Source organism: Somniosus microcephalus, chromosome 29 (assembly GCF_052327205.1).
Source record: "Somniosus microcephalus isolate GS21.2 chromosome 29, FLI_Smic_1.0, whole genome shotgun sequence".
Classification (NCBI taxonomy): Eukaryota; Metazoa; Chordata; class Chondrichthyes; order Squaliformes; family Somniosidae; genus Somniosus; species Somniosus microcephalus.
Genome location: NC_141015.1, coordinates 8,164,853 through 8,187,514, shown reverse-complemented (window position 1 = coordinate 8,187,514; position 22,662 = coordinate 8,164,853). Strand labels below are relative to the sequence as shown.

The 22,662-nt window shown below is 51.0% G+C and overlaps 1 protein-coding gene across 1 annotated transcript in view; it reads right to left on the bottom strand.

Annotated features, from left to right (window-relative positions):
* The window catches only part of psap (prosaposin), a 66,361-nt gene extending 55,293 nt beyond the window's left edge, over positions 1-11,068 (bottom strand). Inside the window, exon 1 of the mRNA XM_085970131.1 lies at positions 10,943-11,068. Coding sequence (XP_085826257.1) covers positions 10,943-10,982 — 40 coding nt within the window. The 5' untranslated portion in view covers positions 10,983-11,068. The remainder of the gene's footprint in view (positions 1-10,942) is intronic.
* Between the last annotated feature and the right edge of the window lie 11,594 nt (positions 11,069-22,662).

Sequence of the window (22,662 nt, the reverse complement as noted above, 5' to 3'; positions counted from 1 at the left end):
ACCATAAAGAAGAATACCCTCAGTCAACTAGTCCTGGGACTCATTGAAGTAACTACTAACAATAACCAGCCCCAGGACAGTGACAGGGTAACACAAAGAATTCGACCCAACACAATCGTCGCTAAGCAAAAGGAAAAATAGCTGACATATTGGGCAGAAACAACAAAAACCCAAAGCAAACTCAATTGCTACTTGGCCCTAAACAGACAATACAACATAGCTGATTACCTGACCATGGTAAAGGATAACAAACTGAGAAGAACCTTGACAAGGTACAGACTTAGCGAACATAGCCTAGCGATCGAAAAAGGCAGACACAGGCAGACCAGGCTGCCAAGAGAGGACAGGATATGCTCTCACTGCAGTCAGGGAGTGGTGGAGACAGAGATGCACTTCCTCACAGCTTGTGGAAAATATCAGGGCATCAGGGAGAATTTCTACCAAAAATTCTCACAAATATGCCCTGATTTCAGAAATCTGAATGACAACCAAAAACTCCCATTCCTACTGGGAGAGGAGAGAAGCTGTATAACACTGGCGGCACACTATGTTACAGCTTGCCATGAACAGAGGGACAACCAGTAAACTAAGAAAAGAATATATATAAACAATGCGAATGTATATTTATACACTCAGGGATATACCTGTTTATACACTGTATGAATAGAACTGCGTTTATGTGCTAAACCATAAATGTATTTTGATGCTTTGGCAACATAAGATGTAACTTATCATGCCAATAAAACGATTTGAATTGTGAATTGAGTGCACGGAGCCCCGAACACAGCAAGTTTAAAATGTCAGCCTCCTCTTCAAAACCTTCCAGTCTCTCCCCCACCCTCCTCCAGTCTTCGCCCCTCCCTCTCCCCACACACCATCTCTGCCCCTCTCTCCCCACACTCCCAGTCTCCACCCCTCCCTCTCTCCCCACACTCCGTCTCTGCCCCTCGCTCCCCACACTCCCAGTCTCCGCCCCTCCCTCTCCCCACGCTCCCAGTCTCTGCCCCTCCCTCTCTCCCCACACACCATCTCTGCCCCTCTCTCCCCACACTCCCAGTCTCCACCCCTCCCTCTCTCCCCACACTCCGCCTCTGCCCCTCGCTCCCCACACTCCCAGTCTCCGCCCCTCCCTCTCTCCCCACACACCATCTCTGCCCCTCTCTCCCCACACTCCCAGTCTCCACCCCTCCCTCTCTCCCCACACTCCGCCTCTGCCCCTCGCTCCCCACACTCCCAGTCTCCGCCCCTCCCTCTCTCCCCACACACCATCTCTGCCCCTCTCTCCCCACACTCCCAGTCTCCACCCCTCCCTCTCTCCCCACACTCCGCCTCTGCCCCTCGCTCCCCACACTCCTCCAGTCTTCGCCCCTCCCTCTCTCCCCACACACCATCTCTGCCCCTCTCTCCCCACACTCCCAGTCTCCGCCCCTCCCTCTCCCCACACTCCCAGTCTCTGCCCTCTCCCCACACTCCCAAGTCTCTGCCCCTCCCTCTCCCCACGCTCCCAGTCTCTGCCCCTCCCCACACTCCCAGTCTCTGCCCCTCCCTCTCCCCACACTCCCAGTCTCTGCCCCTCTCCCCACACTCCCAAGTCTCTGCCCCTCCCTCTCCCCACACTCCGTCTCTGCCCCTCCCTCACCCCACGCTCCCAGTCTCTGCCCCTCCCCACACTCCCAGTCTCTGCCCCTCCCTCTCCCCACACTCCCAGTCTCTGCCCCTCTCCCCACACTCCCAAGTCTCTGCCCCTCCCTCTCCCCACACTCCGTCTCTGCCCCTCTCTCCCCACACTCCGTCTCTGCCTCTCTCCCCACACTCCCAGTCTCTGCCCCTCTCCCCACACTCCTAGTCTCTGCCCCTCCCTCTCCCCACACTCCCAGTCTCTGCCCCTCCCTCTCCCCACACTCCCAGTCTCTGCCTCTCCCCACACTCCCAGTCTCTGCCCCTCTCCCCACACTCCTAGTCTCTGCCCCTCCCTCTCTCCCCACACTCCTAGTCTCTGCCCCTCCCTCTCCCCACACTCCCAGTCTCTGCCCCTCCCTCTCTCCACACACTCCTAGTCTCTGCCCCTCCCTCTCTCCCCACACTCCCAGTCTCTGCCCCTCTCTCTCCCCACACTCCCAGTCTCTGCCCCTCTCTCTCCCCACACTCCTAGTCTCTGCCCCTCCCTCTCTCCCCACACTCCTAGTCTCTGCCCCTCCCTCTCTCCCCACACTCCCAGTCTCTGCCCCTCTCCCCACACTCCCAGTCTCTGCCCCTCCCTCTCCCCACACTCCTAGTCTCTGCCCCTCCCTCTCCCCACACTCCCAGTCTCTGCCCCTCCCTCTCCCCACGCTCCCAGTCTCTGCCCCTCCCTCTCCCCACACTCCCAGTCTCTGCCCCTCCCTCTCCCCACGCTCCCAGTCTCTGCCCCTCCCTCTCCCCACACTCCCAGTCTCTGCCCCTCCCTCTCCCCACACTCCTAGTCTCTGCCCCTCCCTCTCCCCACGCTCCCAGTCTGTGCCCCTCCCTCTCCCCACACTCCCAGTCTCTGCCCCTCCCTCTCCCCACGCTCCCAGTCTCTGCCCCTCCCTCTCCCCACACTCCGTCTCTGCCCCTCTCCCCACACTCCCAGTCTCTGCCCCTCCCTCTCCCCACGCTCCCAGTCTCTGCCCCTCCCTCTCCCCACACTCCCAGTCTCTGCCCCTCCCTCTCCCCACACTCCTAGTCTCTGCCCCTCCCTCTCCCCACACTCCCAGTCTCTGCCCCTCCCTCTCCCCACACTCCTAGTCTCTGCCCCTCCCTCTCCCCACACTCCTAGTCTCTGCCCCTCCCTCTCCCCACACTCCCAGTCTCTGCCCCTCCCTCTCCCCACACTCCTAGTCTCTGCCCCTCCCTCTCCCCACGCTCCCAGTCTCTGCCCCTCCCTCTCCCCACACTCCGTCTCTGCCCCTCCCTCTCCCCACACTCCCAGTCTCTGCCCCTCCCTCTCCCCACACTCCCAGTCTCTGCCCCTCTCCCCACACTCCTAGTCTCTGCCCCTCCCTCTCCCCACACTCCTAGTCTCTGCCCCTCCCTCTCCCCACACTCCCAGTCTCTGCCCCTCCCTCTCCAGTCTCTGCCCCTCTCCCCACACTCCCAGTCGCTGCCCCTCCCTCTCCCCACACTCCTAGTCTCTGCCCCTCCCTCTCCCCACACTCCCAGTCTCTGCCCCTCCCTCTCCCCACACTCCCAGTCGCTGCCCCTCCCTCTCCCCACACTCCTAGTCTCTGCCCCTCCCTCTCCCCACACTCCCAGTCTCTGCCCCTCCCTCTCCCCACACTCCCAGTCTCTGCCCCTCCCTCTCTCCCAGTCTCTGCCCCTCTCCCCACACTCCCAGTCGCTGCCCCTCCCTCTCCCCACACTCCGTCTCTGCCCCTCCCTCTCCCCACACTCCCAGTCTCTGCCCCTCTCTCCCCACACTCCCAGTCTCTGCCCCTCCCTCTCCCCACACTCCCAGTCTCTGCCCCTCCCTCTCCCCACACTCCGTCTCTGCCCCTCCCTCTCCCCACACTCCCAGTCTCTGCCCCTCCCCACACTCCCAGTCTCTGCCCCTCTCCCCACACTCCCAGTCTCTGCCCCTCCCTCTCCCCACACTCCCAGTCTCTGCCCCTCTCCCCACACTCCCAGTCTCTGCCCCCCCCTCTCCCCACACTCCCAGTCTCTGCCCCTCTCTCTCCCCTTCTTTCTTTTGAAGCTTAAACTCTGTGGTTTATAGTTTCTAAGGTGCGATATTCATCATCTAGAATCGGGGCAGAGGGTATTTAAGAATAATATTAATAAATTTAATTAATTACATAGAATGGCAGATCAGGTGATGTGTTACTGCTGCAATATGTGGGAGCTGGTGGACACCATTGATGCTCACGGTGATCACATTTGCAGTGTTGGCTGCTCGAGGAATTCCGGCTCCGTGTTGAAGAGCTGGAGTCCGAGCTTCAAAACACTGAGACACATCAGGGAGGGGGAGAGTTACCTGGACTCTGTGTATCAGGAGGTAGTCACACCAATTAGATTAATTAATTCAGATGTAGTCCGTGGCCAGGGTCAGGATGGTGTGACTAGAAGTGAGGCAGGTACGGGGATCCAGGAGGTAGTGTTGGAGGAGCCGCAGCCCTTGCTCTTGTCCAACAGGTTTGAGGCTCTTACTCCCTGTGAGGATGGGGACAGGGACTGCGGGGAGGATGAGCAACCCGGCCACAGCACCGTGGAGCGGGGGGCCATTCAAGTGGGGGGAGATAAAAGAAATGTTGTAGTGGTAGGGGATAGTATCGTTAGGGGGATAGATAGAGTTCTTAGCAGCCGAGAGCGAGAGTCCCGAAGGCTGTGTTGCCTGCCCGGTGCCAGGGTTAAGGACATCTCCTCTGGGCTGGAGAGAAACTTGGAGTGGGAGGATCCAGTTGTCGTGGTCCATGTTGGTACCAACGACATAGATAGGACAAGGAAGGAGGTTCTGCTGAGGGAGTTTGAGCAGCTAGGGGCCAAATTAAAAAGCAGAACCACAAGGGTAATAATCTCTGGATTACTACCTGAGCCACGTGCAAATTTGGCTAGGGTAAATAAAATTAGAGAGTTAAATGCGTGGCTCAAAGCCTGGTGTGGGAGAAATGGGTTTTGCTTCCTGGGACACTGGCATCAGTACTGGGACAGGAGAGAGCTGTTCCGTTGGGACAGACTTCACTTGGCCAGTGCTGGGACTAGAGTCCTGGCGAATCGAATAACTAGGGCTGTAGAGAGGGCTTTAAACTAATTAGTGGAGGGGAGGTTTTAAGAGAGCGAAAAGTAAAAATGACAGCGGAGAAGGCAATAGAGCAAGGTAGCAGTGGGGAAATTAAAAACCAGAGCGTGTCAGGAAGGGACAGAATGTATAATGATAAAGGTAAAGTAGTAAAAGGGGTAAAAGCAGGAATAAATTGTCAGAAAACATATTTGAAAGTTCTTTATCTGAATGCACGCAGCATTCGTAACAAAATTGACGAGTTGACGGTACAAATAACTACACATGGGTATGATCTGGTGGCCATTACGGAAACATGGCTGCAAGATAATCATGACTGGGAACTAAACATACAAGGGTATTTGACAATTAGGAAGGACAGACAGGAAGGAAAGGGAGGTGGGGTTGCTATGTTAATCAAGGATGGAATCACTGCAATAGTCAGAAATGATATTGGGTCAAAGGATCAGGATAGTGAAATAGTTTGGGTGGAGATAAGGAATAATAAGGGGAAAAAGTCACTAGTGGGAGTAGTCTATAGGCCTCCTAACAGTGGCAACTCTGTTGGTCGGAGTATAAATCAGGAAATAGTTGGGGCTTGTAATAAGGGAACAGCTATAATCATGGGGGATTTTAACTTTCATATTGGCTGGACTAATCAAATTGGGCATGGCAGCCTTGAGGAAGAGTTCATAGAGTGTGTTAGGGACGGGTTCCTTGAGCAGTATGTAACTGAACCAACCAGGGGACAGGCAATCTTAGATCTGGTCCTGTGTAATGAGACAGGATTAATAAAAATTGTCCTAGTAAAGGATCCCCTTGGAATGAGTGACCATAATATGGTTGAATTCCAAATTCAGTTGGAGGGTGAGAGAGTTGGATCTCAAACCAGCGTACTGAGCTTAAATAAAGGAGACTATGAAGGTATGAGAGTAGAATTGACTAAAGTGGACTGGGAAAACAGATTCAAGTGTAAGACGGTACAAGAGCAGTGGTCTACATTCAAGGAGACATTTCACATCTTTCAAGATAAATATATTCCACTGAGGAAAAAGGGGAGTAAAAGAAAAGACAGCCATCCGTGGCTTAGTAAAGTAATAAAGGACAGTATTCGACTGAAAACAAGGGCATATTAAAGTAGCCAAATCTAGTGGGAGGATAGAAGATTGGGAAGCATTTAAAAGCCAGCAAACAATAACTAAAAGATTAATTAAGAAAGGGAAGATAGGTTATGAAAGTAAACTAGCAAAAAATATAAAAACAGATAGCAAGAGTTTCTACAGCTATATAAAAAGAAAAAGGGTGGCTAAAGTGAACGTTGGTCCCTTAGAGGATGGGACCAGGAAACTAGTGGTGGGGAACATGGAGATGGCAAAGACGCTGAACAAATATTTTGTATCAGTCTTTACAGTAGAGGACACTAAAAATATCCCAACACTGGACAAACAGGGGGCAATGGGGGGGGGGGGGGGGAAAGAGCTAAAGACGATTAAAATCACTAAGGAGATGGTACTCGGTAAAATAATGGGACTTAAGGCGGATAAATCCCCCGGACCTGATGGCCTGCATCCTAGGGTCTTGAGAGAAGTGGCGGTCGGGATTGTGGATGCATTGGTGATTATTTTCCAGAACTCCCTGGACTCAGGAAAGGTCCCGGCAGATTGGAAAACTGCTAATGTAACACCCTTATTTAAGAAGGGAAGTAGACAAAAAGCTGGAAACTATAGACCAGTTAGCCTAACATCTGTGGTTGGCAAAATGTTGGAGTCCATTATTAAGGAAACAGTAACAGAGCATTTGGATAAACATAATTTAATAGGACAGAGTCAGCATGGTTTTATGAAGGGGAAGTCATGTTTGACAAATTTGCTCGCATTCTTTGAGGATGTAACATACAGGGTGGATAAAGGGGAACCAGTGGATGTAGTGTATTTGGACTTCCAAAAGGCATTTGACAAGGTTCCACACAAAAGATTACTGATCAAGATAAGAAATCACGGGATTGGGGGTAATATACTGGCATGGGTGGAAGATTGGCTATCTAACAGAAAACAAAGAGTTGGGATAAATGGTTCATTCTCGGGCTGGCAATCAGTAACTAGTGGTGTTCCGCAGGGGTCAGTGCTGGGACCCCAACTCTTTACAATCTATATTAACGATTTGGAGGAAGGGACCGAGTGCAACATATCCAAGTTTGCCGACGATACAAAGATGGGAGGGAAAGCAATGAGTGAGGAGGACATAAAAAACCTGCAAAAGGACATAGACAGGCTAAGTGAGTGGGCAGAAATTTGGCAGATGGAATATAATGTTGGAAAGTGTGAGGTTATGCACTTTGGCAGAAAAAATCAAAGAGCAAGTTATTATCTAAATGGAGAGAAACTGCAAAGTGCTACAGTACAAAGGGATCTGGGGGTCCTGGTGCATGAAACACAAAAAGTTAGTATGCAGGTACAGCAGGTGATCAGGAAGGCCAATGGAATCTTGGCTTTTATTGCAAAGGGGGTGGAGTATAAAAACAGGGAAGTCTTGCTGCAGTTATACAGGGTATTGGTGAGGCCACACCTGGAATACTGCGTGCAGTTTTGGTTTCCATATTTAAGAAAAGATATACTTGCTCTCGAGGCAGTTCAGAGAAGGTTCACTCGGTTGATTCCGGAGATGAGGGGGTTGACGTATGAGGAGAGGTTGAGTAGGTTGGGACTCTACTCATTGGAGTTCAGAAGAATGAGAGGCGATCTTATCGAAACATATAAGATTGTGAGGGGGCTTGGTCGGGTGGATGCGGGAAGGATGTTTCCACTAATGGGTGAGACTAGAACTAGGGGGCATAATCTTAGAATAAGGGGCTGCCCTTTCAAAACTGAGATGAGGAGAAACTTCTTCACTCAGAGGGTGGTAAATCTATGGAATTTGCTACCCCAGAGAGCTGTGGAAGCTGCAACATTAAATAAATTTAAAATGGAGATAGAGTTTCCTAGCAGATAAGGGAATTAGGGGTTACGGGGAGCGGGCAGGGAAGTGGACGTGAGTCTAGGTTCGGATCAGCCATGATCCTATTGAATGGCGGAGCAGGCCCGAGGGGCCGTATGGCCTACTCCTGCTCCTAGTTCTTATGTTCTCTGCCCCTCTCTCCCCACACTCCCAGTCTCTGCCCCTCTCTCCCCACACTCCCAGTCTCTGCCCCTCTCTCCCCACACTCCCAGTCTCTGCCCCTCTCTCCCCACACTCCCAGTCTCTGCCCCTCCCTCTCTCCCCACACTCCCAGTCTCTGCCCCTCCCTCTCTGCCCGCACTCCCAGTCTCTGCCCCTCCCTCTCTCCCCACACTCCTCCAGTCTTCACCCCTCCCTCTCTCCCCACCCTCCTGACTTGCCTGCTCCACTGACTGTCTCAGCTCTATCCCCTAACCGAGAACCCCCTCTCAATTTGTCTCCCCATCTTTATTAAAGTTCTCAAAACCCATTTTTTCAATCACCCTCCCAACCTTTCCATGGATTGAGGCCAGCTCCTTCATTGCTTTTATCTATTTCAGTGTTCCCCAGCCCCTATAAACCGCTGTGGGACGATTTCTACGGTCAGGATTGCTGTACAAGTATACAGATGTGTGTGCAGAGGTAAGAACATTTTCTTAGGAATAAAGGGCACTGTCATTTAGAAAGTGAAAGAGGAATGGGTCTTTGAGGCCCCTTCATGTCCCCCCAAGTGTTCTGTACAATACATAGTAATAAAGTGTTAGCCCAGTATATGGAGGGACGTTAGTTAGCAGGGACTGAGAGAACAGGACCCAGGCAGGGTGCCCCTAATTGAGAGTGTGTACTTATGGCCTGTAATAGAATAGGTGTCATAGCATTAATATCCAGCTAGGAATGTAATGATTATTTAAGTTCGGGTGGACTTTGGACTAAAAGTTATACACCAAACTAACATGTCCTGTGTGTTGCTTGAATCCATTCACGTCCCATCTGATGCACTCAACAAAGCCAATATTTGTTGATCAATGAAAAGTACAATGTTTTTGCAGCCAACCTCAAAACTAGTTACACAATACTGAACCAGGCATCCAGGTTAGATTTTATGGTCCATCAGGGGTGATGTCAGTAGGGTCAAAGGTCAATGCGACCACAACCCTCTGGTAAGAGTCCGAGAATCAAACAGCACAGACCGAGGCCATTCGGCCCACCGTGCATGTGCCGGCGGAGGAGGGAAATCAGCCACAGATAGTTAAGCACCGAGTCCGGCTGGAACGTCCCATGTGGATGTTGAAGGCAGGATCGTGCTTGGCCGTGATGCCCTTCAACCTGCCTAAACTAACCGACTCCAGTTACTCTGAAGAATGATCACTTGGGCAAGTTTTCTGAGGGCTGCAGACGCGGCAAGAGTCAACACCCTCATGGCACACGGGGAGAAAGTGAAGAAAGGCAAAGGTCACGGCTCTGGTGAAGCTGGACTCCGTCTGGAGCCCACAGCAAGGTCAGTGAAACCAGTTGGTAGAAGGGCAATATTTAGTACAGCTATGGATCCTTCAGAGCCACACAACCCCCCAACCCATTAAACAACCTCACTGATACTGGCCTCGATGTCCCTGGGCTGGTTAGGAATCAACGCTAATCGTCAGCCAGCGACCCGTGCGAGAAATTCACCCTGACTTGACATCAGGCTGGTGCAGTGGAACTGGACCCCCCTCCCCAAAAAATCAACCAGGCAGTCACTGAACTGAGCCTGTGAAGTCCTCCACAGCATTTTCATCTCAAAGGAGACGTGCTGTGGCTAGCTGGGGCTCCGACCCATTGCCGGGGATTGCAAGGTTGGCGATACTGATGGCAGCAGACAAGCTGCTTCAGGCAGACAAGATCGAAATAACCCAGTTGTAATAACTTTAAACAGAACACCAAATCCCTCTCAGCAGCTCCTGTTTCACTTCCTGCTCAACAAACAGGTCTTTGAAGAAGCGAATAATCAGTTTACAGAGTTGGATTTTCTAACACAACTGTTTAAATTCATTATAATGAGTTATTCAGCTCTTGTATTGTCAGCCGTGGCTGTGGGCAGCACTCTCGCCTTTGTGTGAGGTCGTGGGTTCAAGCCTCACTCCAGAAACTTGAGCCCATAATCCAGGCTGACACTCCAGTGCAGTACTGAGGGAGTGCTGCACTGTCGGAGGTGCCGTCTTTTGGATGAGACGTTAAACCGAGGCCCCGCCTGCGCTCTCAGGTGGACGTAAAAGATCCCATGGCACTATTTCGAAGAGCAGGGGAGTTCTCCCCAGTGTCCCGGCCAATATTTATCTTTCAATCAACATCACTAAAACAGATTATCTGGTCATTATCACATTGCTGTTTGTGGTACATTGCTGTGCGCAATTTGGCTGCCGCGTTTCCTACATTACAACAGTGACTACACTTCAAAAGTACGTCATTGGCTGAGATTAAACAGCACACACCAGGGCACACAAAAAAAAACAGGGCTTCAGTGAGGGTTTTATTTGGCTCAGTGGGTGAGCGCAGGAGCTCAGGTCAACAGTCACAAAGCTGCCGGGGGGGGGGGCCAGGGTGACCTGGGGCCGGAGCAGGGTGGCCTAGGGCCCGGGGGGTGACCTGGGGCCGGGGGGTGACCTGGGGCCGGGGGTGCAGGGTGACCTGGGGCCGGGGGGTGACCTGGGGCCGGGGGTGCAGGGTGACCCGGGGCCGGGGGGTGACCTGGGGGGGGGGGGGGGCAGGGTGACCTGAGGCCGGGGGTGCAGGGTGGCCTAGGGCCCGGGGGGGTGACCTGGGGCCGGGGGTGCAGGGTGACCTGGGGCCGGGGGGTGCAGGGTGACCCGGGGCCGGGGGGTGACCTGGGGGGGGGGGGGGGGGGGGCAGGGTGACCCGGGGCCGAGGACACAGGCCGGCCTGGGGCGGGGGGGATGGCCGGTCACCGGCCTGAAAGGTGAGCTCTGCTCCTCCCTGCACTGACGCCGCCTGGCCCGCCGAGTGTTTCCAGCCCGGAGTTTATATTTGGGGAGGGTGGATCCGGGGGAGGCGCGGAAACAAAGACTGAAGGAAGAATCACCCAGCGATCGGGCCCGGCTTCACAGCCACTGTCCCGGGGCAGAGGCAGGAAACACCCGGCCCGGCCCCGGGGGTCCGCCCGCCGCGGCCCCTCAATCCCAGCCCCATCTCCGCGGTATGAAGCGCCGCCAAGGCTGGGAGAGGCCCAGGTCCCACTCCTACCTGCGCTGAGACAGAGCACCGCTATCATAAGCCCGGCCATCCTCACCGCCGCTCCTCGGAATGGCGGCACTGGGCGGGGCGCCGCCTACAGCCTCGGAGGATCAACCACACCCACTGGGGGGCGGGGCCTCCATCAGCCTATTAGAATCGCCGCACAATCGGCGGCCCTGCCTCCAGCTGCCTGGGCTCTGGCATTCCAATTCCAATTTAAATTTTATTTGTCACATAACCAAATACAACAAGTGAAATCCAGTCAGTGAAATGCTTTTTTCTTAACGAGCCGAGCGCACCAAGCAGCAAAGGACACTTAGCTGCCTGGTACGCACGGAGCCCGCAAGGACGGCAGCCATCTTCATCGGCGCCATCACAATAGGGTCCGCTCTCGCCTCACTCCACCTTTCCCGCACTCCTGCCCGACAATCTTCAGCCGCCGTGGTACCGACGTCCCGGGGCCTGCTTCTCCCTGGCTCTCCGTCCACCCCACCTGACCGACGAGCCTCCTGCGGTGTCCGACCTTCCAGGGCCTGCTTTTCCTGCCATCGGTCCGCTGGCTGCCTCCCCTCCTACCCGTTCGACCTCCGAGCCGCCCGCCAAGGAGCTGCCGGCCGCCGTGCTACAACGGGTCGTCGTGGCCTCCATCGCTGCTTCTGCTGCCACCACCGCTGACTCGCAGAACTCATCAGCGCCGATGCACAGCATCTGTAGCGGGAGTGGGCCGACCGACTCTGCGACTGCCACGGATGCCTCCCTCAACCTCACTACTCCTTAAAACATACCACTTTCATAGAACCATAGAATGGTTACAGCACAGAATGAGGCCTTTCGGCCCGTCCAGCCCCTGCCGACTATCAACAAGAGCACTTCAGCTAGTCGCACTCCCCCGCCCTTTTCCCGTAGACCTGCAAATTTCTTTCCTTCAGATACTTATCCGATTCCCTTTTGAAAGCCGTGATTGAGTCTGCCTCCATCACCTTTTCAAGCAGTGCATTCCAGATCGTAACCACTCGCTGAGTAAAGTTTTTTCTTACATCGCCTTTGGTTCTTTTGACAATCACCTTAAATCTGTGTCCTCGGTTCTCGACCCTTCTGCCAATGGGAACAGTTTCTCTCTATCTACTCTGTCCAGACCCCTCATGTTTTTGAACACCTCTATCAAATCTCCTCTCAATCTTCTCTGCTCTAAGGAGAACAACCCCAGCTTCTCTAGTCTATCAACGTAACTGAAGTCGCTCATCCCTGGAATCATTCTCGTAATTCTTTTCTGCACCTTATAGAGTCATAACGACACAGCAGGAGGCCATTCGGCCCATCGAGTCCGTGCTGGCTCTCTAGAATAATCCAGTCAGTCCCATTCCCCCGCTCTATTCCCGTAGCCCTGCAAGTTTATTTCCCTCAAGTGCCTATCCAGCCTCCCGTTGAAAACATTCAGTGTCTCCGCTTCCAGCACTTCCGTCGGCAGCGAGTTCCAGGTCCTCACCACTCGCTGCATAAAAAAGATTTTCCTGACATCCACCCTGTATCTCTTGCCCAAAACCTTAAATCTGTGTCCCCTGGTCCTTGTACCATCAACTAGTGGGAACAGCCTTTCCCCGTCTAGCCTATCCAAACCCGTCATAATCTTGTACACCTCTATCAAATCACCCCGCAACCTCCTTTGCTCTAATGAAAACAAATCCAGCTTCTCCAACCTGTCCTTGTAGCTAAGATCCCCCAACCCGGAACCATTCTGGCAAATCTCCTCTGCACCCTCTCAGGGGCCATCACATCCTTCCTAAAGCGTGGTGACCAGAACTGGACGCAATACTCCAGTTGTGGCCTAACCAGCGCTTTATAAAGGTTCAGCATAACTTCTCTACTTTTGTACTCAATACCTCTATTTATGAAACCCAAGATCTCATAAGCTTTGCTAACCACTTTCTCAATATGTCCTTCCACCTTCAGGGACCTATGCACATTAACTCCCAGGTCCCTCTGTCCCTGCACACTTTTTAAAACTGTGCCATTAAGTGTATATTGCCTCTCCCTGTTCCTTCTGCCAAAATGCATCACCTCACACTTCTCTATTAAATTCCATCTGCCACTTGTCTGCCCATTCTGCGAGCCTTTCTATGTCCTATTGCAGTTGATTGGTATCATCCTCACTGTTTGCCACACCCCCAGGTTTGGTGTCATCGGCAAATTTAAAAATTCCACTCTGTATTCCAATATCCAGGTAATGTATATATATCAAAAAAACAGTGGCCCCAGCACTGACCCTTGGGGAACACCACTGTCTACCATCCTCCAGACTGATAAACAGCCATTTACCACAACTCACTGTTTTCTGTCCTTAAGCCAATTCCTTATCCAAGCTGCCACTGACCCACCTGTTCCATGAGCCTCAATTTTGTTAACCAGCCTTCTATGTGGTACTTTGTCAAACGCCTTCCGAAAATCCATGTAGACAACATTCATTGCATTCCCTTCATCAATCCTCTCTGTTACTTCATCAAAAAATACAATTAGATTAGTGAAACACGATCTGCCTTTTACAAATCCGTGTTGGCTCTCCTTAGTTAGCTTAAACCTTTCTAAGTGCCTGTTAATTTTTCCTTGATTATTGTTTCTAAAACTTTACCCACCACTGATGTTAAACTGAACAGCCTGTAGTTACTAGGATTGTCCTTACACCCTTTCTTGAACAACGGTGTCACATTTGCCACTTTCCAATCCTCAGGCATCTCCCCCGCATCTAATGGAAGATTGGAAAATTATGGCAAGCCCTTCCGCTATCTCCTCCCCCAATTCCCTTAGCAACCTGGGCTGCAAGCCATCTGGACCAGGTGACTTATCCACTCTAAGCATACCCAGCCTTTCTAGTACATCCTGTTTATCAATTTTCAACCCTTCCATTGCTTCTACCTTTTCCACTTCTACCGATATTTTGTCAGCATCCACCTCCTTAGTTAACACCAATACAAAGTACTCATTGAGTATTCTAGCCTTGCCCTGTGCCTCTAAGCATCTATCACCTTCTTTGTCTCTAATAGGCCCCACCCTGCCTCTTATTGCCTGTTTACTGTTTACATGCCGGTAGAAGATTTTTGGGTTCCCTTTTATGTTAACTGCCATTCCACAGAATCCACCACAGTGCAGATAGAGGCCATTTCGGCCCATCGAGCCTGCACCGACACATATCCCACCCTATCCCCGTAACCCCACGTATTTAATCCCCTAACACTAAGGGTCAATTTATCATAGCCAAATCAACCTAACCTGCACATCTTTGGACTGTGGGAGGAAACCGGAGCACCCGCAGGAAACCCACGCAGACACAGGGAGAATGGGCAAACTCCACACAGACAGTCGCCCGAAGCCAGATTTGAACCCGGGTCCCTGGCGCTGTGAGGCAACAGTGCTAACCACTATTCTACTCTCATATTCTCTCTTTGTTAATCTTATTTTCATCTTCACTTCCCCTCTCAACTTATTGTATTTGGTCTGGTTCTCCCTTGAAGAATTCACCTGACATGCATCATACACCCTCTTTTTTTGTTTCATCATCTTCTCAATCGCCCTCGTCATCGAAGGAGCCCTTGCTTTGGTTCCCTTACCCTTCCCGCTTGTTAGAATGTACCTAGCCTGTACTTGGAACATCTCCTCCTTAAAGATCACCCGTTGTTCCATTGCAGTTTTTCCTGTCAGTCTTTGGTTCCATTTTACCCTGGCTAGATCCTTTCGCATCCCATTGAAGTTAGCCCTATTCCAGTTTAGAAGTTCCACTCTAGATTGTTCCTTGCTCCTCTCCATTGCTAATCTAAATCTTATTATACGATGATCACTTGTACCCAAATGTTCTCCCACAGACACTTCGTCGACCTGGCCCACCTCATACCCCAGCACCAGATCCAGCAATGCCTCCTTCCTAGTTGGGCCAAGAACATACCGGTCAAGGAAATTCTCCTGAATACATTTCAGAAATTCCTCCCCCTCCTTTCCCTTTACCCTAGCATTATCCCAATCGATATTTGGGTAATTAAAGTCCCCCAATATCACCACTCTATAGCTCTTGCATATCTCTGTGATTTCCCTGCAGCTTTGCTCCTCTACCTCCCTCTCACTATTTGGAGACCTATAGAATACCCCCAATAGTGTGATCATACCCTTTTTGCTCCTCAACTCTAACCAAATGGATTCTGTCCTTGTCCCCTCAAGAACATCCTCCCTTTCCAACACTACAATGTCTTCCTTAATCAGCACTGCCACCCCAGCTCCCTTTTTTCTTTCCCTATCTTTTCTGAACACCTTGTACCCTTGAATATTAAGTGCCTAGTCCTCACCATTTCTAAGCCACGTTTCCATTATTGCTGCAACATCATATTGCCACACGGCTAATTGTGCTTGTAGCTCACCAACCTTATTCACCACACTTTGTGCGTTTATGTACATGCATTCTAAACCCATTTTTAAATTTTTTGTAGTCTTTCTTAGTCTGCTCCTATCTAATATGGTAGTACCTGTACTTAGTGTAGTGTATGTACCCGTCTACCTTTAAGAGAACTATTGTGTGTAACCGTCCACCTTTAAGAGAACTACTTTAGGTGTTGCACTACTTTGTTGGCTTCTGTATACTGTAATACCGACGGTGACCACACCGGTATATAAGTGCTGTGTCAGGATTTATTGGGCAGATTCGCCCTGACCTTCGAATAGTAAAGTCCTGTTTTAAGTTACTCTGGTAGTCTGTGTATTAATTAACTAAACAACCCACAGACTTTACAGTGGCGACGAGTCCGATCGTACCCTGCGGCAACAATACTTCCGAAGCAGTTAACGAGCGTCGAGAAGAGGCAACCGCCCTCGTCGTTCTGCTGGGAGAAAACTCGAGGCTGCAGATCTAGAAAGGAGGAAGAATTTAGAGACAAAGACTTCCATCAGCAACAGGCACTGACTGTCCCTTCTGCCACGGTGAGGAGTGAGCCGATCAGCACGAGAAGCAAGGCAGCCACGGTGACTGTGAGTAAGGGAAAGTAAAAAGAATAACCGGAGGATAAGGGCGGTGCACTCGACCACGGTCGAGGGGGAAAGGAGCCGGACAGAAGTCGGGTCCAGAGGCGCTGAGACTGGGGCAGCGTGGAGCAAGGAAGCCGCGGTACAGACAGGCTGGGGGACGCAACAGCGTCGTGAGACAGCTAGACCGCGACCGGCGAAAAAGGCCGGGCAGCGACCGAAGCCACGAAGCGCTGCGACCGGGAACGTAGGCGCGGGAAGAGATAAACTCAGCCGCAGCCGGGGAGGGAAGCACCGGACTGCGAGAGGGCTGGGAGGCGCAATTGGGAGCCGAGCGAGCGGGAGAGGCAGAGCCGACCAAGGGAGACTGAGCGAGAGCCAGTCCAGCGGCTGAAACTGTTCTCCGTCAACGGGGTGTACCCAGCGCCGGTAGAGCCGAGCGAGCGGGAGAGAGACAGAGCCCGAGCAAGGGGAACTGAGCGAGAGCCAGCCCAGCGGCTGAAACTGTTCGCCATCAACGGGGTGTACCCAGCGCCGGTTGCCCTGCCGAGAAAAGGGAAAGCACTGAAGCCGACGCGCAGGCTGTGAACCTGAAAGCCAGCGGCCGTCGCCCGTGGGGAAAGTGTACCCCTCCCGCCAGGGAAGAAACGCGGGAAGCCGCCATTAGGCGGGGAAGAAGACAGAAGCGGGAAACCGCCATTGAAGTGGGCGGGGAGAGAAGATAAGCGCGGGAAACCGCCATTTTTGCGGGAACCGCCATCTTGAAAAAAAAAAATTTTTAAAGAAATAATTCGTGGTGTTTATCAGGAAGAGAGGAAGATGCCTAAGCGTGGTAACATCAACGATTTTAATTCCGAGGTAGAAGACTGGGCCACGTATGTGGAACGCATTGAGATCTATTGTGAGGCCAATAAAATAGAAGATGACAAAGCTATAACCTTGCTAAACTCGATGGGCGCGAAGGCATACGGGCTCTTGAAGCATCTACTATCACCAGCTAAACCGGCGGATCAGACTTTCGATGATATTGTGGCTGTTCTGAAGGATCACTTGAACCCCACACCGTTGATGTTGGCGGAACAATTCAAATTCTATGCGAGAACGCAACGGAAAGACGAAAGCACTGCAGAATACTTGGTCGAACTGCGTAGACTAGCGAAATACTGCCAGTTTGGAGGGAATCTGACAGAGGCATTGCGAGACAAGTTCGTGTGCGGATTGGCAAAGGAAGGAACGCAAAAGCGACTACTCGAACAGAACGACCTTACACTTGACAGGGCTGTCCTTATTGCAGCATCGCACGAAGCCGCAGCGAAGGGAACTGCGGAAATGCAGCTAAAGATAGCGGCACTCAGTGTGGATCAAATTACCTCGACAACAACAAAATGTTATCGTTGTGGGAAGACAACACACGACCAGAACCAATGCTGGTTTAAGAACCAGGAATGTAGGAAATGTGGCAAACTGGGTCGCATAGCTAAGGTATGCCGGTCAGGGAAGAAGACCAACAACCAAAGGACCAACAACCAAAGGAAGCCATCACAGGAAAAGTACAACAAGGTACACAAGGTGGCTGAGAAGAGTTCAGACGAACAGAATTCGGACTCAGACCCAAACGGCCAGGAGCTGGGTAGTCTGAGAATTCACAATGTGAGTAAGGAAGCTGACCTACAAACTATCTGGGTCATGCTAAAAATAGCTGGAGTCCAAGTGAAAATGGAGTTGGACACTGGATCAGCTCTATCAGTCATAAATCGAAGGGATTACCACCAGCTATTCTCACATATACCCTTAAGAGATACCAAGTTCGTATTGCAGACATACACGGGGCATAAAGTATACCCCATGGGAAAGATGAGTCAAGGTGAGAGATAGGGGTAAAGAACACCCAAGAATGAACTTATACGTACTACCTGAGGGAGGACCACCACTTCTAGGACGGGAGTGGATCAAGAAAATAGACATGGAATGGCACTATCTAAAAGCCATAACGAGTGAGGACTCGGTGCAGACAATCAGCTCAGATTCTGAATCGGATGACGATAAGACCAACCCAAATGTGAAAGACAAGGCTAAAATGGACTTGCCGACTAAGGTTGGAAAAATGAAGGCATGCAGAAAGGCTTATGCTCCAGAGAAGAACAAAGTTTCAGAACAGAGCTCCACCGAACAACGACAACATAGTTTGACAGAGAATTCTGAGTCTGTTCAGTTTAAGGACATATCCATGACGGAAGAACACCGAGCTCGGACTCAACTTTATTTCAAATTACGACAACAATTAGAACAATTGAGTTACCGTCTCGTACAAGAGATGAAAACAATGAAAAAGTTCTATGACACCGAATGGGAGAATCTGGAAAGACAACAGAAGCAGCTAGCTCAAGCAGAGAGCGACCATAGAGCCATCGTGACCAATCACCGATCACATCTCCCTTATGATGTTCAGGAGTTAGAATATTTGCAGAAAGAAGCAAATGAAGAGGAATCTTCAGGAAGCCAGGATTTTATTCCAGTTCTTCTCTACGACTCCTTACAAGCAGAGTTTGAGAAGTTGAAAGAACAGTATGAACAGGCCCAGGCTACAATCCTGGAGGGGGTTAACTCGGCAACCTCCGAAAAGCTAGTTTCAGTGGAAGCTTATGAGCAACTAAAGGTTGAACATGAGCAAGAAGTCCAAAGGCTGCAGGAAATTCTTGATGAGCTCAAGGCCAAGACAGACTCATCGGTAGAAGTTCCATCCATAGATGAGAAATTAGAGGTGAAAGACATGGCAGAACATGAAAGTCAAGATGTCCAAGAACTCATAAAAATATTGAAGGAAACCCAAGACAAATATGAGGCGGCAATGACCGAGGTTCAACAACTTGAACAGATTCAACTGGGAATTCTTCCAGTGAAAGAAAAGGCAACTGTAAGAAACACAGAGACTGTAAGAATGGCCCCTGAACATGAGCTAGAGAGCATCAAGGCGCAACTTCTCCGAGCGCTTAAAGCCAAAGTACAAGAGGAAAAAAAGGTGAAAGCATTGGAGGAAAAAGGTGGATGAAATGGAGAAGACTCTGATCCACAGGGTCCCCGTGGAAGAGTTAACGGTCAGCCAACTCCTTCATATGCTGAGAGACAAGACTCTGCAATGGGAACCATTTGAACACGAGCTTCAATCTTCAAAGGGAAGGGGTTCGGAGCTCTCAAAAGTTTGGGGAATAGTTGAGGTTGCAACACAGATTTTACGGGGCTGCCGAAAGTACGCTGAATCACGTCAATGTGAACTACAGAATGTTGAAACAGCTGCTCCAGTAGAAGGATTGAATAGCCCGATCAATCAATCCCCGATGGAAGGGGAAGTATTGGAATCACAAATGAGGTCATTAGTGAAGGATTGGCAGGAAACCCAGGAAGAGCGGGATGAATATGAACGCATGAAGAAGTCTCTTCAGGAAAGATGTCTAGGGAGGGAACAACAGTCGGCTAACGTCCAGTTGGGTAAGGAAGAAGTAGCAGGCCCTCTCGCTAGACTAGCTCAGGACGACACCGAATATTACCATGACCTGTTGAGTGACACGGAATATTACGATGACTTGGTCTGCCCAGCGTGTGATGAAAACTCCCAAAGTGCAGAAATCAGGATGAAGCACTTAAAGTCTAAGGAACATAGGGAGATGGTGGCGCTACAGCTGGCAGCGGATAAGGGAGCCCCGAGAGTCTCCAAGAAGCAGAAAAGAAAAAGACGAAGCAGAAGACGATAACCATCTAAATCATTATCACTTCTATCAGATCATGCACGTGGGCCCTATGAAGGGGGCCAAATCAGTTGGAAAGTAGGAAAAATTACCAAGGCAGTCCAGCTGTTTGTAAAAGTCAGCACTGCTGGTTCAGCAGGACGGAAGTTCAAGCTGTTAAGCCAAGGGAAAGACTATTGGATGAGTCACGCTAGAAATGTGAACCGGCTACACCACAGAGATGTTGTTCGGACCGAGTCAAGACCAGAGACTGAATCTGTGAACTGTTCCCGCAGAGACTGAATCTGTGAACTGTTTCCCGCAGAGACTATATCTGTGAATTGTTTTACATGAAATTGATTATGTGTTATGTTTAATGGGGAATAAGTATGTTGTAAGCTAAAAAGGGAGGATTGTAGTGTATGTACCCGTCTACCTTTAAGAGAACTATTGTGTGTAACCGTCCACCTTTAAGAGAACTACTTTAGGTGTTGCACTACTTTGTTGGCTTCTGTATACTGTAATACCGACGGTGACCACACCGGTATATAAGTGCTGTGTCAGGATTTATTGGGCAGATTCGCCCTGACCTTTGAATAGTAAAGTCCTGTTTTAAGTTACTCTGGTAGTCTGTGTATTAATTAACTAAACAACCCACAGACTTTACACTTAGTCATAGAGTCATAACAGTACAGAAGGAGGCCATTCAGCTTATTGAGTCCATGCCGGCTCTCTGTAGAGCAATCCAGTCAGTCCCATTCCCCCGCTCTATCCCCGTAGCCCTGCAAGTTTATTTCCCTCAAGTGCCTATCCAGTCTCCCCTTGAAAACATTGAGTGTCTCCGCTTCCACCACTTCCGTCGGCAGCGAATTCCTGGTCATCACCACTCAGTGTAAAAAAGTTTTTCCTCACATCCCCCCTGTATCTCTTGCTCAGAACCTTAAATCTGTGTCCTGCCTCTAGTACTATTTTCTTCTCTAGTACTATGCAACACACTCGCTCTTTTATGCACCTTATTCCTCTTTTCTACTCCTATATGCTGGTGCCCATCCCCCTGCCAAGCTAGTTTAACCCCTCCCCAACAGCACTAGCAAACCTCCCCGCGAGAATATTGGTCCCGGCTCTGTTGAGGTGTAACCCGTCTGGCTTGTACAGGTCCCACCTTCCCCAAAATGGTCCCAATGCCTGAGGAATCTAAAGCCTTCCCTCCTGCACCATCTCTCCAGCCACGCATTCATCTGTTCTATCCTCCTATTCCTGTACTCACAAGCACGTGGCACCTGGAGTAATCCGGAGATTACTACCTTTGAGGTCCTGCTTTTTAATCTCTTTCCTAGCTCCCTATAGTCTGCCTGCAGGACCTCATCCCTCTTTCTGCCTATGTTGTTGGTACTGATATGGACAATGACCTCTTGGCTGTTCACCCTCCCCCCTCAGAGTGTCCTGCAACCGCTGTGACATCCTTGACCCTGGCACCAGGGAGGCAACATACTATCCTGGAGTCACGTCTGCGTCCACAGAAACGCCTATCTGTTCCCCATACCAATTAATCCCCTGTCACTATTGCTCTTTCACTCTTCCTCCTCTCTCCACCCCCCCCCCCCCCCCCCCGTGCAGCTGAGCCACCCGAGGTGCCGTGGCCTTGGCTCTGGCTGCTTTCCCCAGAGGAACTATCACCCCCCCAACTTTTCAGAACGGTGAACCGGTTAACAAGCGAGATGCACTCTGGGGATTCCTGCCCTACCTGTCTGGTCCTCCTTCTCTATCTGGCGGTCACCCATTCCCTCTCTGCCTGCACATTCTGAGGCTGCGGGGTGACCACTTTTGCAAACGTGCTTTCCAAGTATTTCTCAGCCTCGCGGATGCACTGTAGTGACTCCAGCTGTCGCTCAAGCTCCGAAACCCGGAGCTCGAGTTGCTGCAGTTGGCGACATTTCCTGCACACGTGGTTGTCCAGGCCGCAAGAAGCGTCCAGGATATCCCACAGGGCACAGGACGTGCAAATCACGGGACTGAGCTGCCCTGTCATACCTCTATTTACCAGACTATGGAGGTAATTTAGCCGAAATAAACTTAAAACTTAACAAGAAACACTCAGCAGCTACCCACCAATCAGCACTTCCCTCTATTAGATAGGCTATGATCTACTTAGCAGAAATATACTCAGAGAACAGAAAAAAAACTTACCGCAAATACTCACCCTATACTCACCGCTCACCTCCCTTGTGCCAGCGACACCTTTGAATTCTGACGTCACTCCTTCGTTGTGTTGCTCGCTGACTGTCTCCCTCGCAGGTAGTCTGCTCACTAAGACTCCCAGGCCTTCTCTAAGGCCTTCACATCCTTCCTAAAGTGTGGTGCCCAGAATTGGACACAGTCCTCCAGTTGGGCCCGGACCAGTGTTTTATACAGGTTCATCATCATTTCCACACTTTGACCAAGCTTTTGCTCAGCTGTCCCAATATCTGGCGGCTCGGTGTCAAATTTGGTCTGATTACACACCTGTGAAGCGTCTTGGGATGTTTTACTATGCTAAAGCGACTATATAAATACAAGTTGTTGTTATTGTAGTACCTGCCAGCTCTGGATTGCCCAGTGAGCCCGTCCACACCCTTCTGCACCTGACCCGAGATTCGCCAGTGCTGGTGAGGACACTGCCCACAGCACAGGGACAAGCGCTCCCACTGGAGGAGTGTGCAGGAAATCCCAGGCGCTCACCTCCCGTGAGCTCGCCAGCAGCCTCTGCCACACAGGCCAGACTTGACCACCTGCAGAACGAGTGTTGGTCTCGTCGTTGAGGGGATGGAGGAGGTCTTTCTTATGCTCACAATTGGGCTCTTGGCTGCAATCACTCCTCAGCGGCAAAGCCATGAAACTGCTGCCCAGACTCTCTTTTTCTGCAATACAATGCCGATCCTCTCCACACCACTGGAGCTGCCCCCTGCTCACACACTAAAACCATCGACTTCACTCAGCACTCACTCACCAAAGAAAAGGGAAATAAAGGAT